The 17,013-nt window shown below is 38.5% G+C and overlaps 1 protein-coding gene and 2 long non-coding RNA genes across 7 annotated transcripts in view; 1 reads left to right on the top strand and 2 right to left on the bottom strand.

The window, feature by feature from the left end:
* Positions 1-17,013, bottom strand: part of POSTN (periostin) — a 56,607-nt gene that overhangs the window by 1,093 nt on the left and 38,501 nt on the right. Inside the window, exons 16-23 of one of the 5 annotated variants that reach the window (XM_063294543.1) lie at positions 16,402-16,447; positions 9,994-10,050; positions 8,604-8,699; positions 7,816-7,905; positions 7,067-7,147; positions 6,089-6,169; positions 3,076-3,162; positions 2,255-2,296 (exon numbers count right to left, since the gene is read on the bottom strand). In XM_063294543.1, coding sequence (XP_063150613.1) covers positions 2,255-2,296; positions 3,076-3,162; positions 6,089-6,169; positions 7,067-7,147; positions 7,816-7,905; positions 8,604-8,699; positions 9,994-10,050; positions 16,402-16,447 — 580 coding nt within the window. The remainder of the gene's footprint in view (positions 1-2,254; positions 2,297-3,075; positions 3,163-6,088; positions 6,170-7,066; positions 7,148-7,815; positions 7,906-8,603; positions 8,700-9,993; positions 10,051-16,401; positions 16,448-17,013) is intronic. The other 4 variants (XM_063294546.1, XM_063294547.1, XM_063294545.1 and 1 more) reach the window with 4 other exon arrangements.
* LOC134491062 (uncharacterized) overlaps positions 1-17,013 on the top strand; it is a 55,467-nt gene that overhangs the window by 5,948 nt on the left and 32,506 nt on the right. The gene's annotated exons all lie outside the window — the stretch shown is intronic.
* On the bottom strand, positions 8,824-9,639 carry LOC134491065 (uncharacterized). The gene is made up of 2 exons (XR_010067278.1): positions 9,368-9,639; positions 8,824-8,978 (listed from the first exon to the last, which is right to left on the bottom strand). It is a non-coding gene; the product is annotated as an uncharacterized LOC134491065 (long non-coding RNA).

The following is a 17,013-nucleotide window of genomic DNA, read 5'->3' as shown; positions in this document are numbered from 1 at the left end:
CAGGTCTTTACGGCCTTACGAAAGGCCAACAGGGTCGGGAACATCCTAATTTCTGGAGGGAGGATGTTCCAGAGGGCAGGTGCTACGGAGGAGAAGGCCCACCTTCTAGTTCCCGCCAACTGACACTCCCTGACTGACGGGACCAGCAGCATACCCAACCTACTAGATCGAATTGGATGGGCAGAAACAACTGGGAGAAGGCGGTCCCTTAGGTAACCCAGCCCCAAGCCACGAAGGGCTTTAAAGGTGACAACCAGCACCTTGAATTGCACCCGGAAGCACACTGGCAACCAATGCAGCTCACGTAGCAGTGGTGTTACATGTGCCGAGGAGCCAACACTATCTACTATCCATGCAGCTGCATTCTGCACCAGTTGAAGCTTCCGAATGCTCTTCAAGGGCAGCCCCACGTAGAGTGCATTACAGTAGTCTAGACGGGAGGCCAGGAGGGCATGAGTGACTGTGAGCAAAGCCTCTCAGTCCAGGAATGGGCGCAGCTGGCGTACAATCCGAAGGTGTGCAAAGGCCCTCCTAGCCACAGCTGCCACCTGCTCTTTGAGCAGGAGCCGTGAGTCTATGAGGACCCCCAGATTGCGCACCGGGTCCGTCTGGGGCAGTGCAACCCCACCCAAGAACAGAGGTGGAAAAACCTTAGCACCGGGAGGCCCACAAACCCAAAGCCACTCAGTCTTGCTTGGGTTGAGTTGAAGCCCATTGCACCCCATCCAGGCCCTCACAGCCTCCAGGAACTGGGTCAGGACATTCACAGCATCACTCAGGCGGTCTGGGGTAGAGATATAAAGCTGAGTATCATCAGCATATTGATGGTATCTTACCCCAAACCGTCGGATCACCTCCCCCAACGGTCTCATGTAGATGTTAAATAGGAGAGGGGAGAGAACTGAGCCCTGAGGCACCCCACAAAGTAGGGGACATGGGCTGGACCTTTCCCCCCCTATCAACACTGACTGGAACTGACCCCGGAGGAAGGAGGAGAACCAGCACAATACTGTGCCGCCCATCCCCAACTCCCGAAGCCGGTCCAGAAGGATACCATGATCGATGGTATCGAAGGCTGCTGAGAGGTCAAGAAGAGCAAGGATGGTCGCAATGCCCACATCCCGCTCCCGCCAGAGGTCATCTAAGAGTGCGATCAATGCCGTCTCAGTCCCGTAACTCGGCCTGAACCCTGACTGAAAAGGGTCCAGATAATCTGCTTCATCCAGGGTCCTCTGCAGCTGCCATGCAACCACTCTCTCCACAACCTTCCCCAAAAAGGGGAGGTTGGAGACTGGACGAAAACTGTCCAGGATGGTTGGGTCAAGCGATGGCCCCTTGAGGAGAGGACGCACCACCGCCTCCTTAAGAGCCAGCGGGAGCACCCCCTCTCTCAAAGAGGAATCAACCACCGCCCAGACCCAATCACATGCCTCCTCCCAGGCAGCCTTCACCAACCAGGAAGGGCACGGATCTAATACAGAGGTGGCCGAACTAGTAGCTGCGAGGGCCCTGTCCACTTCCTCAGGTGCAACTGGATCAAACTCCCCCCAGATAACCATGCCAGACTTTGCCCCTGTATCCTCCACTGGCCCTGCCTTAAAGCTGGAGTCCAACGTAGAGCGAATGTGAGCGACTTTATCCGCTAGATGCGCAGCATATTCCTCACAGCGACCCTGCAGGTGAGGCTCAGTATTATTCCCTCCGAGGAGGGACCAAGTCACCCGAAATAGGGCCGCCGGACGGCTATCTGCAGATGCAATAAGGGCGGAGAAATAAGCATGTTTCGCCGCCCTTAGCGCCACGAGGTAGGCTCTAATAGTGGCTGTAGCTCGTGTTCAGTCGTCTTCGCTCCCCGTCTTCCGCCAGCAGCGCTCCAGGCGTCTCTTAGCCCTCTCAAGCCTTAGGACATGTACCAGTTCAAAAGTAGGTATTCTTTCTTCAATATCTGTTATCAAGAAGAATCAGTGAGGAAAGAATGTGGGACTCAGAACTGTTAACTTTTTCTTTAGTGCTTTATTGTTTCATTCTCTTATGGTATATGCTCAAGCCAGTAAACTCCAAGTTCATATTTTGTGTGAACAGCTTTAACAAATTTCTCTCTAAATATTTATTGCTATTATATTTTATAAATCAGTTCACATGAGGAATCTCACCACCATTATTGAACTAGAGTACTTTTAAACATTTTTAGTTAAGCATAGTTAGAAATAATTGCTTTACTGAACATGTGTTAATGTTAGAAACCTCTTTGTACCTTGTGTCTTTCTAGATGATTGTACTTTTCTTACTGGGTTGTCTAAAAGAAAAGTTGAAACCAAACCTTTATTGTAAACATCTGATAAATAATGGTGACATAGATTCAAAAGTTCAATTTTCTGACTTAACAGTATAGGGGAAAAAGTTCAAGCAACATTTAACCCCGTAACACACCCACATCCACACCCTGCATTTGATAACATATATCACAACAGGGAGCTCTAGGCCAACAAGTACAAACACAAGCTGGGATCTAAAGAACTACAGTAATTATTGCATACCGTAAGTATTTTCCATGGAAATTTGCTGCTTGAATTTGGTGCAAACACACCACCACCAGTTACCCTTAGGAACATGGCAGTAATTGATTAGTTCTCTGGATTCTGTCAATAGTGCTAAAAAATTTCATGTAAAAACACTACTGAGTCAACATTTCGACCAAAGATTTAAGCTTTTTATTTAACCTCAATTTAAAAGATTTAATCCATAATGTGGAAAAAGATGAAGTGTGAAATAATGCCTTGTATCTTTACCAAATAAATAAATGAACTTATTGCAGCATGCGTATTGTGGCAACACTTCAGTATAGCTATAGGACACGTGCGCGTGCAAACCCACACCCACACAATGTGAAACTGTTTCTAGAGCCCTTCACTTGGAGTAGGTGAAAACAGGGAAGTTTCAAACGTTTTTTTATCATTCTAGTCAGCAGTCTTGTCAGAAATACTGTTTTCTCTAGCTTTCACCCTAACCACTTCCATACAAATAATTAATGCAACTATTGGATACAAGGATGATTCCATTTATTGTATGACTAACCTTCCAGATGAATTTTCTTTATTTCTGTTTCAATAATCTGTGGCTCTCCATCAATTCTTTTAGTAACTTTAGTGTACTCAGATCCAGCTATGATAAGCATTAAAAACAATGGTTAATATATGGAGAATATTTCTGACAGGCATGAAACACTGAAATCTTAAGGAGCTGTGGATGGATGCAGCTATAGTCAGAAAGGCATGACAAATTCCTAAACATTTTCTTAGAACTGACCATACAGGCTTCTATTCTAGGGCTGGTAGTTAAGCATAGAGAGCCAGTTTGGTGTAGCGGTTAAGGCTAGAAACCAGGAGACTGCAAGTTCTAGTCCTGCCTTGGGCACAAAGCCATCTGAATGATCTTGGGCCAGTCACTCTCTCTCAGCCCTAGGAAGCAAGCAATGGCAAACCACTTCTGAAAAAAACTTGCCAAGAAAACTGCAGGGACTAGTCCAATGCTGACTTGAAGGCACACACACACATAAAAGATAAGCATGGCCAATATCTGACACATTCATAAAATATGCAAGGAGTACACAGCTTCTTCTCACAGCTTGCAAAGTTTTGTGTTGCTATACACAAAGAATAATTTGTTGCATGGCATTTTGACCTGAAAAATTCTGGATACTATCTGAAATGTCTGTGGGACATTGCTATCATTATTGCAGCACCCAGGATGGAGATCTGGGCCAACTGAGATTCTAAACTGCTGCATGAATCTCTAAATAGAAATACAGACTTGAGCTGGATAAAAGAGGATAGCTTCTAGATGGCAGCAAAAATTCTACCTATGACTTAGGTAGGAAAGTCTGAAATCTTTGATACGCAGACCATGGATTCAGCCATTAAGGTACAGAGACTGGGGTAGGATTTGTAGTATGTTAGAGATTGTTTTGTTTGATGTTTGTATTTTATAGCATAATGAATTTGAATAAACCAAAACAATCATTTTAAGCTATAACAATCATTTTAGTACATGAAAATGGAATTATTAACTGGAACTAATAGTAATGTGGGTGGGGGAGGGCAGGCAGTTCAGCTGTATTAAAATCTGGCTGCTAATAGATAAATAGCCTGCATCCTAGGGACAATATATGCCTTAGACTGTTTTAGTACTCCAGATGTACCAAGAATTCATTCATCCATTTAAATGCAGAATTATCATTAATCTGTGGAATGCCATGTATTTTGGTACTTAAGACTCTTGTAAAAAAACAGTAACATACATATATATTACATAATTATTCATTCTTGTTCTATCCTTCTGGAAAGACATGCTGACATTCTCTTGCCCTAGTGAGCTTGCCCAGGTAAAGATCAGGAGGTGGAAGCAGAGAAATACTGTCATTTTTATGTTACAACTCATAATTCACTATTGGCTTCATTACTTAGGAGGTCAAGTCAATTTATGGTAAATGTTTATTACAGGAACAAAAAAACAAGGACATTTTCATCAATGGACTTTTTCTTTAGGCAGTGACAAGGATAGTAAATTAATTATTTGGAAGGTATATCTGAACATGTTTGTTTCTATATTTGAGATGACAATATCCTTGTTGGTAGATTTTGTTTTGCAACTAAGATGTTGCATTGTTTGTACTTCTGGTCTACTGATGGTTACACATAGATGATTATCCATTTCAACTTTTTAAAATTAAGAAGTTATGTGCTATACTCTATGTTTAAAATGTAATTTAATGCTGCAAACCACCAGGATTCTTGAGAGATGGAAAGTATATAAAGAATTTTAATTTATAAATAAATAACTGATGTTATACCCTACTTCAACTGGAGTAACAATTAAATGTCCAGCATGAGGTTAGAAGATCAAGGGCTTCAGAAAATGTTGCCCAAGTTACTGATTTCTTTTTTCTTCATTCTAGCTATTTGGATACTATAATAGTCTACCCAATAAACAAAAGCATTCTAAAGTAATAAAGATGAATGAAATGATAATTATAGATTTAAAAGCTGCAGTTCACCTAGCTATTTCCTGGTGAAGAATACCTAAGCTGAAGAGACAGAACCTAATTTCTGGCAATAGAAATTGCCAGAAACCCTTATATGTTACGATGGCTAATGTTCTCAGATGCATAGCACTAACAAAGCTAACAATGGAATGGAGATGAAATCCTCCTTGTATGCCTGGCTGAGACTGGAATGGAGCAGCATGTACTACCACAGCATTCTCTGAGAGGCAATAATACCAAATCTTTGCTGTGAGTTGGAAGCCTATCACTCAAAACATGGTGTTCTCATAATTCCAAAGGAGCTTCCTCTGGAGAAGTCCACGTGTTTTCAGAATGTATGCATGAATCAGTCTTCAATTTTGTAAGTCATTCCTCATTCACATACAGTCTTCATGTCACCTAACAGTTTTCATGGTACTGCTATAATATATCTGGCAATAACCTTTGCTGCTGCCCCAGCTGTACTGAGCGTTGCACCGAAGGCCATGGTACCAAGGCAAAACAACACTGTGTTTATTGCAATGAGCTGTTATAAATGAAAGGACTGGAACCTTGAAGCTCCTCTGGTTAATTAACTGGGGAAAAAAGCTGACATCAACATGCTCTGTATTAAAAGGTACTCTACGTATGCAAAGAATTGTAATTATTAAGGTTTAAAGCATAGAACCTGCAGTTGATTGATTGAAAAGAATATTAAACATGCCTTTGTTAACTTACGAGCAATGACTATTCACGGTTAATTAATAATGCAAAAGATCTGGACTTTTCTCAATGTTTTACATTTTCCAAATGCATTGCGTTATATGAGAAAAAAAAACCTTCAGTGCTCATTAGAAACAGTTTAAAGACTGAGCATACGCAGCAACTTTACTTTCCCTCAATATGGGTTTGTGTAAGTAAGCAGAACATTCAAACATCTTGTTTTCACATGCAATCCTTGAAGTCCATAATTTTTCTTAACTGAATCAGTCTTTAAAAAGTTAAGAGATCAGTCTGTCAACTCTTAAGGCTCATTATGATGAAGTTAGTTTTCTTGCACTCACTAACCTCCCTGGAGGAGTCGTTTGATTTCTCCATCTTCCAGGAAATGACGATCACCTTCAATGAGTTTGGTCACCTTGGTAACCTCTGACAGGACATATATTTATGGCATGAAGTTGTTTTATATGACAACATGGAAAAAAATATAACTACAGCAAATGTAATACACTTATTTTATAATTATTTCATTCATTACAAGAAGTCAGTATTTGGCTAAATATGTATTTCATTTTAGTGCAGAGATACTGACTTTGAAGTAAATTCAACTGAAGGTAATTGACTTCTGTGAAACTTGATAGCAGGACTATTTGAGTATCTATATTGAATGCTAAAAATGTTTAAGTTACGAAGATTTCCATTCTGAAATTGTCAACAGTATAGTAAATTATCTTAAGAGATTGCTTTTGTATTTTTAATCTTATTGTTTATAACCTGTACACATTATATGAGCCAGGCAGTACACAAGTACCATAATAGAAAGAAACAAATAAATTAAACATACCTAAAAGGTAAAGGTTTCCCTTGACGTAAAGTCCAGTCGTGTCCAACTCTAGGGGGCGGTGCTCATCTCCGTTTCTAAGCCTTAGAGCCGGCGTTGTCATAGACACTTCCGGGTCATGTGGCCAGCATGACGACTCGGAACGCCGTTACCTTCCCGCCGAAGCGGTACCTATTGATCTACTCACATTTGCATGTTTTCGAACTGCTAGGTGAGCAGGAGCTGGGACGAGCAACGGGAGCTCACCCCGCCGCGCGGTTTCGAACCGCCGACCTTCCGATCGGCAGCTCAGCGGTTTAACCCGCAGCGCCACCGCGTCCCACATACCTAAACTTCCTAATTATTGCCTGAATCCTTTTAAATTGAGTTTAGAATTCAGGTGCTATTCTATGTGTACTATTCAATTTTCATAAAGGTAGCCACTTCAGATAATGAATATGTTTCAATGCAGTCCATAGATCTTCTCAGACAAGCTGAGCACTAACCTTCTTCTAGCAATTTCTTAAGAGTTTCTTCATGATCTGCTCCTCCTCCAGCAGTGATTCGGGTATATTTCAATTCAGGGCCTGAAAAAGGTTCAGCAATTTTTATTTGGAAGTCCTACAATTTCTTTTTTATACTCTTAATGTTACATTGTGATTATCAGGATCTTCCTTAATATTATATGATTATAATACAATATAAGATGATATGATAAGTGATGTATTTGGTAGTTGGCAGGTCAACTGCAGAAAGAAAACTGTGAAGCTTGAGAAGATGGATGAACAGTTATGACAACTAAGTAAATGTACTGCTGAAAGATGTCCATGCAGAATTCATTATCACATTCTTTATAAAAGATCAATCTATTGACTTCACTGAGATTTGAATGCGCTGTTTGAAACAAAATACGGTAAATAAGTGTGCAGTAAAATAAAAGCCAGTCAGTGGAACACATACAAGTAATGAAAACTTTGAGCACCGAAGTAGATCTTTTTGTATAGAGTGTGCAGGTCTCATCCAAGATATTTTAGTTGGATGACTGAAGATTTCTTGAAGTTTTTTTCTCTTAAGGTTTTTCTTAAGAAACTATGACTGTATAGTCAGTCAGCAGAGAGACTTTTGTTGCCAAAACTAAACACAAATGCCCCAAAATCAGAACTTATAGGAAAATGTAAAATAGCACATACTATTCCCCTCAGGTCAGTAGAAAATTTTAATTTTTAAGACTGAACATACTTTAAATGAATTTTACCTTGAATAATTCTTTCTTCAGTCACCTCTTTTTCAGTCACTTCCACAGGATGGCCATCAATTATTTTTGTGTATTTTTTTATTTTAGGCTCTATAAAAAACGTTTTTAAATGGTTAGAGACAAGAACATTGCAATGCACTGGATTGTTTTTGTATTTCACACTTGGACTGTGGGACAGATGTTAGAAATAGTTAATTTTCAAAGGTTTTCACTAGATTATAGAGATGCTACAATGTCACCAAAAAAAAAAAAAGACTAAAAGCATGCAATTTTTGCCAAGGCCAAATACTCACAATCTCAAACTGAAAATTACTATTATTATTACTTTTTAAATCTGAATAAAAATATTTAGAGTTATTTTAAACCATATATTGAATTTTTTGCTTGTTGGCTTATAGTTTTATTGACAGCTCTGAATAACAAGGATATCATGTTTCTCAATATTTCTGCAGTTGAGAGTCAGAAAAATGTACTAAGCACTGAATCATTAAGAAATTAATAGAACTGGTAAACTGTTATTTGTGCATTTCATCTTAGGTCTACAGTTCAGTAATATTTTAGCATGCAAAGTGGAAAGGGGTTTCTTTTATTCGCATTAATAAGGAAGAAATGAAAGGTAAAATATTTAATTTTGTGATGCAGTATATATGATTAAAACATGCTAAAAGCAAGTCTATAGCTGCAAGACTCTTGATCTTCCCACTTGCATCTAAACTCTGGAACTGTTATATGAAACTCTTTTCCAAATCATTCTAGTTAGTGCTGCCCAGACCACAAAATATATTCACCTCCACGAATCACTTTAGTTATTGTCTCTCCTTCCCTGACCAGCTTAAATTCTGGCTCCCCTTCAATCACTTTGGTGAACTTTGTAATGGATGGCACTGCAAAGCATTGTTAAAACATTATGAAATGTGTAATGAAAATGATATACATTTTATATAAGTTTCAAAATATCTGGGAGGAAAAAAACATAATACCTAAGGAATCAACTGCAGAGCCACTTCGAAAGCTTCTGAGCTTAGCAGAATTTATTCAGAATGATGCAGTCATACCATGATAGGAGTGTAGCATTAAATTGATTTAAAGGTTTTGATCTGAGGTTCCAAGATGGGTAGCCAGATTTGCAATATGAAAAGTTATTGACGTATTGTAATGATTGCCTGAACCCAAATAAAATGCTCAGACTCCAAATCAAAGTTTAGGTTCTGATTTTATTTAGAATAGAGTGCAAACAGAAAGAAAGCTGAGAATGAGAAAAGCGCACCTAAAGTCAAACTAAATAGCCCCATTTCAAACAGCGTCCCCCCCCCTTCATTCATTACAATCCCACATTCCCAGGTGCTCCTAACGAGCTCCGCTGATCAACGGGCAAAAAGACCTTGACATTAAAGAGATAACCCTTCCTGGCACAGCCCTACACTTCTCCCCGTACAAGGTTTATCAGCAGCACCCTCCCAGCCAGGAACGCGCGTCAACACTCTGGCATGCGAACTGTTACGATGTTCAGCAACATTGAAACGGTGAACATGACACGTATATTTTAACACACATCGGTAATTATTTTTTCTGATATAATGTGTCAGCAAAAATATCATAGATGTCTGTTAGCAAGCATGCATGGGCAGATTCAGAAATTTGCAGCTCTTTCATAATAATACGAAAGCAAATAATAATTCCCACTTGCCATTTTGACCTTTGGCCTTTGTATTTGTTTGTTTGTCATTTGTTTATAAGCTACCTCAAATGTCCAAGCAATTCTAGGCAATCTACAACATTTTAAAACAATATAACAAGCAGAAAACAGTAAGGAACAACAACAAAACAATATATATTACTATATTAGGGAATATTGCTCCCCGTTGCCTTTTGGGTAAGCACAACTTACATGATTGGGTGATATTACCATTCACCCCAGTATCTCTCTTGTCCCCAAACTCAAATTAAGTACAGGAACTCTGCTTTGAGAACTGTTTTGAAAAATTTAGATTGACCCTTGCTCTTTTGGTATGTGATTTTTCTGCAGTTTTGAGTACATTTACAGATTTTGTGAAAGTCCTCATTAAAACATAATTGATTATAGGAACAAACTGTTACTGAAAGCCAGTTCAATATTACTGGTTATTTCCAGTGGGGATACTGGAGAGGTTGCTATTTGCTCTTTTTCGCACAGCTTACCTTCAATCTCCTTTCGAACTGTGGACCCGCCAACTACTTTTGTAATTTTTTTAACATCTGTGGGAAGAAATAGATTTGTTCACTTGTAGATTGCCTCTTAACCTAATTTTGCAAGGAATTTATCTTCCTTTATTCATGGTAGTTCAATCTCTTGAATGTTTCCACACAGATATGTTTAAAATACATGGCATATTGAAAGTGTATAGAATATGAGAAGGAAAAAAAAAGATGGTATCAAAGTTTTGTTTAAAATTTCCATTATGCCCTTTCTCACCATAAAGTTTAGGAAAAAAACTGAAGTCTTTCTTTTCCACAAGTGATCAGAATATGGCCGACACATTTCCAGAGTTGACTTGAAGTTTCCACATATATTCTACCCTCCCTTTTTAGGGAAGGTGGATGAGAAGGTGGCAATGGCTGAGTTCCAGAATCCTAGAAGAAACCAATTATCTGAATTCCTGCCAGTCAGGATTCAGATCCAGTCATGGACAGAAAGTTTCATCTGGACATTGATGAGGAAGTGTGACTCTCTTGGTCCTATCAGACCACTTGACAGCATTTGAAATAATTAACCATGGTATCTTGTTGACTGCCCAGAAGAGCTGGAAGTTTGAGGCTTCTGCTCCTGTCTGAATAATGAGTTCCAGTCTGCAGTTGGGGTGGGTGGGAAGTACTCAAAGCCATGGTATTACAAGGCCCAATCTGTCCCCTATGTTATTTAACATCTATATGAAGTCACTGGGAGAGGTCTGGTAGATTAGGGTGAAATGTCATCAATATAAGGATAATACTCAATTATACAGTACATTGCTACTCCAGGCTAGTGTGATATAGAAGTTAAGGCATCAGGCTGCAAACTGGGAGACCATTTGTTCTAGTCCCACATTAGGCATGAAGCCAGCTGGGTGATTTGGGGCCAGTCACTTTCTTTCAGCCGTAGGAAGAAGGCAAGGGCAAACCACTTTGGAAATCTTGCCAAGAAAACTGCAGGGACTGGTCCAGGCAGTGCCAGGAATCAATATTGACTTGAAGGTACCCTCTCCCTCCTCCCCAAAAAAACTCTAGGCAGGACTGATGATGCCATGAAAAGCTTCAATAAGTATATGGAAACTGTCAGGGTCTGGATGGGTTGAAAAAGCTTAGACTGAATCCTTCAAAGACCAAGTCTTTTTTTGTCAGTAAACATCCAGGAACTTCAGGAACTCTAGATGGGATTGCACTTCCCATGAAGGGATTGGTTCATGCTCAAGTGACGGTCCTGGACTCACATCAACTGCTCAAAGCAGCTGGTTGAGGCAATGGCTGGCATCCTCTGCCCAGCCTTAGCTGGTGTGCCAGTTACAACCCTACCTATGTAGTTCGGCATTTAATTCAACATATATTGAGATATTTGGGGAAAATATTATATACAATCCAAGCAACTGTGAAACCCAATTTCTGACAGTAATAAAGATGTTTTTATATTTTTGACCCCTGTGAAAGCAAATTAAATTTTTACCAACTGGAAGTATACCCTGAACATAAGCCATATCGTTGCAGAGTTTTAACAAGCTCTAGTAATTATGTTAAGTAGCTATCCAAAATGATCAAAATGTCATAAGCCTATAAGAATGTTTTAATGCCCACTGCAACACCAGTAACATCTTGTGATTATCTAATAAGAAAAGCAAAAAGTTTAAGAACCAGAGTAAAAATTAAAGGGCAGTGAGTATCCTTGTCAAGTAAGAACCATGATACAGCTTAACTGATGTGGAAACAAATCCATTTGTGATCAGCGCTAGCTGTAGGATGAACTCTAGCTGTAGGACTTTAATATCAAATTGTAATCCAAAGCATAAAAGGCAGCTGAAAACAAAATCTTTTTATTTACACTCTGAAATTTAATCTGTATCATGTCAAAGGCCTTTTCAGCAGCAGCAAGACTAAAAGAGCTAAATCCAGTTTATTAGTTGCAGATTCCAAAATGTCAGTCACCAAGCAAATGCTGTCAGTTTTTTATAAATCCTGACTGAGCTGGATAAATGATAGATGGTACTACATTCTGTAATCTCTGAGTTAATGTTACAGTTGGCAACAATAACTATAACCTTCACATTTGGTAGGGTCTTCTCTGGTTTTGATATTATTGTAATAAAATGAAAAAGGAGACTAAAGAAGTAAAATTAACAAGAATGACTCACTGTAAACTTTAACTAATATAGGTGTAAACAGATCTATAAAAGTTCTACTGTATACCATTCAATTGAACAAATGTTTGGACCAGGTAGCAAAGGTAAAGGTTTCCCTTGACATGAAGTCCAGTCGTGTCCGACTCTAGGGGGCGGTGCTTATCTCTGTTTCAAAGCCGAAGAGCCGGCGTTTGTCCGTAGACACTTCCTCCATGGTCATGTGGCTGGCATGACTACACGGAACGCCGTTACCTGCCCGCCGAAGCGGTACCTATTAATCTACTCACATTTGCATGTTTTCGAACTGCTAGGTTGGCAGGAGCTGGGACTAGCAACGGGAGCTCACCCCGTCACGTGGATTCGAACCACCGACCTTCCGATCGGCAAGCTCAGCAGCTCAGCGGTTTAACCCGCAGTGCCACCGTGACCAGGGGCTTCCCCAAATTCATAGATGTAATTGTCTTAATAATTTCTAATAAAGACAATAGCTGTGCCAAACTGCATTTACATTCTTGAGAAATCTCTTCCATTTCAATAGTTCCTCCAGAATCTGTAATTTGTTGTTTAGTTGCAAAGTTATCAGATGAGTACCAATTTTTTAAAAAACCTGATGATTAATAGATTCTGTGTCAGTGTATAACTGACAGTTTATAGCCTGGATTCCAGAAAATGCATTCAGTAGTTTTTGTTGTTTCAATAAGCAGGCTAATAACTTTCCAGCTTCCTCAACAGATTCTTAATGTCTCTCCTGAGTACATTTCAAGAAATATTCTATTTATTCAGCATGTAGTCACACCAGTTTAACCTTAGCTTGCACAAATGCATAAATAAGGTTTTCTTGGATATTGGTAAAAATTACCTTTGATCCTCTGGGGTAAGACTAACAAAATCAAAATGAATATAATCTATAGAATGATGTATATTTTAAGAGGGATTCCCATGTTAATTCTATTAGATATTTTACATAGATTGATGAACTATTGAGAAAGTTTTATGACAGGACAAGGCCCCTTGATTTTCTTTGGCTAAACTGAGGTTGCTTTAAGGAGGAGGATGGCTTTAATTTATTGTATTTTCAACTTTATCATTGGACTTTATTTTAAAAGTTGTATTTATGTGGAATGAAAACTTTCTAAAATTATTACCTCCTTTGGGATCATTTAGAGAGTCACTGTGATTCTTTTGATATCCTGGCAACTTCTGGGGTCAATTTACAGTAAGCAAGGTCAGACTTTCTGGGAACTGATAGAAGTACCTGGGGATTAATTGTGAAGCAGGTAAATTTTGACTCAGATATGCATGAGAAATAGTCATTATGGAGTAATCTTAATTTGAAGATAGGCTGGAAATAGTTTTATTGGTAATCCTGGGTCAAAAATGGATTAATATCTTGAATCAATTTATTAGTAATGGCTATTTTAAGGATAATTCATAATTAATTCATCTGATTCATCTGCTTGGCAGTATATACAATTAAAACATGTACTGTATTGTTAAAACAATGTGGTCCAGATGCTTTAGCAGTCTCAGAGGAATTTGTGATGAATAAAAGAACTGGAGGATCCAGTCTTGAAAAGTGAATAGGTCCAAATTATAAGAAACATTAAATATACCTTGTTTATTTATTTATTTATTTATTTATTTATTAGATGTTTATCACTGCCCATCTCCCCCAAACGGGGGACTTCTTATGATGAAGGGATGAAGTTAATTCATCCACAAATCATGTCTATTGGACTCTCCACAGAATATTTTAAAAGGGATGAATATCAGATTTTTTTCTGTTAGTGCTGTAACAAATTTGAAGGTTCCCTAATTTATATGATATGATACTGTTCTAACTCTTTTTTGGTTTATTCATCAATACAACCTTGGGGAAAAACACAGTAATTAAAGACGTAAATGGAATCCTGAATTACATTTCAAAAATTACATTCTTGAAGACACTATGAAGAATCCTGGCTTTATCAAGGTGGGTTTGGCTAAGAGAATTATTCTACATAAGTGGAAAGAAAATAACATTCCAGTTGTCTCTGGACTCTAAGAGATATGTTCTTTTTCTATTTTTAAATGTATTTATATTGTACATTGAGAAGTATGTTTCTGAATGGACTAAATTTAATATGTTAAAGGATGCGCTAATTGTATATTAACACTATATTAATTATTTAAGGTTCTATACCTTTAGTTCATTTTAATCTTAATTTGAAATATTTTATTGTATTACCATTGCTTATTTTTAGTTTTGTTAATTTCATAATTTATAATTTTTAAAAAACCCTATCTAAACCTAAACCAGGATGCCTTGCAATAGTAGTTTATGCTTTGACCATCATTTGGCTGGATCTAAAACACACTGTACATAGGACTGTCATTGGAGATGACCCAAAAGGTGCAGCAAGTCCAAAATGTGGCAGTTAGATTACTAATGGGACAATTCCATCATAGCCGTGTAACACCACTACTGAAATCACTGCACTGGTTATCAGTAGGCTTCCAGGCCCAATTCAAATTCTGTCAGGCAACACCTTCCCTAGGTCGAATCTGCCATTCTGCTACGGACATAATGAGAATGTCTGTTTAGAGTCTCTGCTCTATTTGAGATGAGGACCTGGCCTTCTATATTTTGGAACTCCTTGCCTCTGAAGGTTCATGCAGTTTTAATAATAAAATTATTAAAACAACAGTATTCTATCATTCTTGAAGACACTATAAAGAATCACTTTAAGCGGGATTAAATCTTTCTAATCACTACTTGGGGGATTTCTATTAATTATATGTCTTTTCATCTTCTATTTTTACTTTGTTGTATGCTGTCGAGAGTCTATGGTTTGGGAAAGGTTTTAAAAACTGTCAAATAAATAAAATCTTGGCATAGAAAGAAGAGGACTGTTGTTGAATCATCAGCAATGGCATTGTAAGCAATGATAAAGAAACCTCCAATATTAATCCTCTCCTGAGGTGAAGCCAGATTACTAGTCTGGTATCTGATGATTTGTTGGCTGCACAAAGGAGTAATTACTACTGTTTTCTGTGCTTGCTTCAGCTGCATTAGTTTAGAGTAATTTTTCTAGCCTCACATTACTGAGTAATGACTTCGCACTAGCTGATCACGGTTAAGAGCCTTGTAACAAAGTCTGCAAACAAATAATCTGTTTTATTAAGATTTTATGGATTCAACTCAAATTATCTAAGGATCTAATTTTGAGAGAGCTCCTTTGGAGCTAAAAGTATTCCAATAAGACACAACTAGCATCTATATTATAAAACAAGCTCTGTTTCATTCCATGATAACAATCTAGGAGTGTAAGATCCACCTGTGAAACTTCATTGGCCTTATCTAAACTCATTTGAGCTTGTCTTGAGATTATCTCAGATATTTTTTTTTCTGAAGTGTGACATAATTCAACACTGAGGGAGTTTGGGCCATAAATGCCAACATCACTTCCCCATTATCCCTCCTTCCCATTTCTTTCCCACACGTATAGAGGTAAAGTCAGGATAGCTGGTAGCAAATGTAAGATCACATTGATATTGCCATGTACAGCGCAGCATGACTAGAAGCTGCTACAAACACAGAAATGTGGAAGTGCATCCAGGAGTGTGAAACTTCCTGGTACTATTCATGAACACTAAGAGGCATGGAATGCTTACTCCAGAATTAAGATTGAAGTTAGAGATCAATTCCCCCTCTTGTTCAGTACCTTTTGAAAAGTGCGTGTAGCATTACAGGTAGGGAGAGGATGAGGAAGACTTTAACATCACCATGAGGTGCACCTGAGTCTCAGTGGGAAAAGAATATGAAATTATAAGTGATTTGCCTGTTCTCCTAAACTTAACTCGTTGTTTTTAAAATCAGGTTGACATGGTTCTACTATTTACACTAGATAATTTTTTGTAATGTCTCTAATGTGGTCTTTATATTTTCAGCAGGTTCACTTCACTGTGTTTCAATACATTGCTGGTGATTTGGGGTTGTTTCACTAAATATTGTTCCGCTTACTTGCTATCATTCATATTATTTCGTCAGGAGAACAAACTGAGGTTCCCTCTGTGTGTGTGCGTATGTCGCGTGGCAACTCTATGCACTATGTATGGTATCCATGCCTCACAGACATCTGGTAATTCTGCCAGTTGATAATGCAAAGTAGGTCAACGAATTCCCTTATCTAACCCTCCAAGTAATTTTCCATGCCTATAAATATTTGCAATTGTCCATATTACCTTTTAAAATACTTACTGTAAAATGTTAGTGGAATTTCTTTAAAGGTGCTACCACGGATAAACTGTGAAACAATAAAAAAAAAGTTCAATCAAATGCATGTATAAGAAACAAGAAAATAAAAACTGCTGAGTTACAGTGCATTAAGTGGACCAATTCTATTACACAGAAAGCTTAATAAAAATCTGAAAATAAACAAGGTAGAGAAATCTTGCAGAGGATGGCTTCTGGAAGATTTTCCAAGTCCTTAACAGAAGCACCATTCTGGATCATGCACTCAGAGACATAAGGAATGGAACAGTCCGCAATATTATCTCTACCACAGGGATGCATAGCTCCCAGCTAGTCCATTTCTGAACCCTAGCTTTCTCTTAACAGCTTTCGGTAAGGATATGTTTGTTTGTCACTAGACTATTGATCCCTGTGAGAAAAAAATCAGCTGTACAGCCAACTGGGTGTAGGAGAGCACAAGATGAAGAGGAAGGCGCTCTGTCCCTCTGCATACAAACTCTGTCAAGACAGCTTTCTTTTTTCTTTTTTCTTTTTTTTTCCCACACAGCAGTTTTGATCTCCCAGGGGACTGATATTTTTGTGTAAAAAAGAACTAAACCCACAACCGCATATCCTGGC

This window comes from Candoia aspera, chromosome 2 (genome assembly GCF_035149785.1).
Source record: "Candoia aspera isolate rCanAsp1 chromosome 2, rCanAsp1.hap2, whole genome shotgun sequence".
NCBI classification, from domain to species: domain Eukaryota; kingdom Metazoa; phylum Chordata; class Lepidosauria; order Squamata; family Boidae; genus Candoia; species Candoia aspera.
This window is presented reverse-complemented; position numbering and strand designations above follow the sequence as displayed.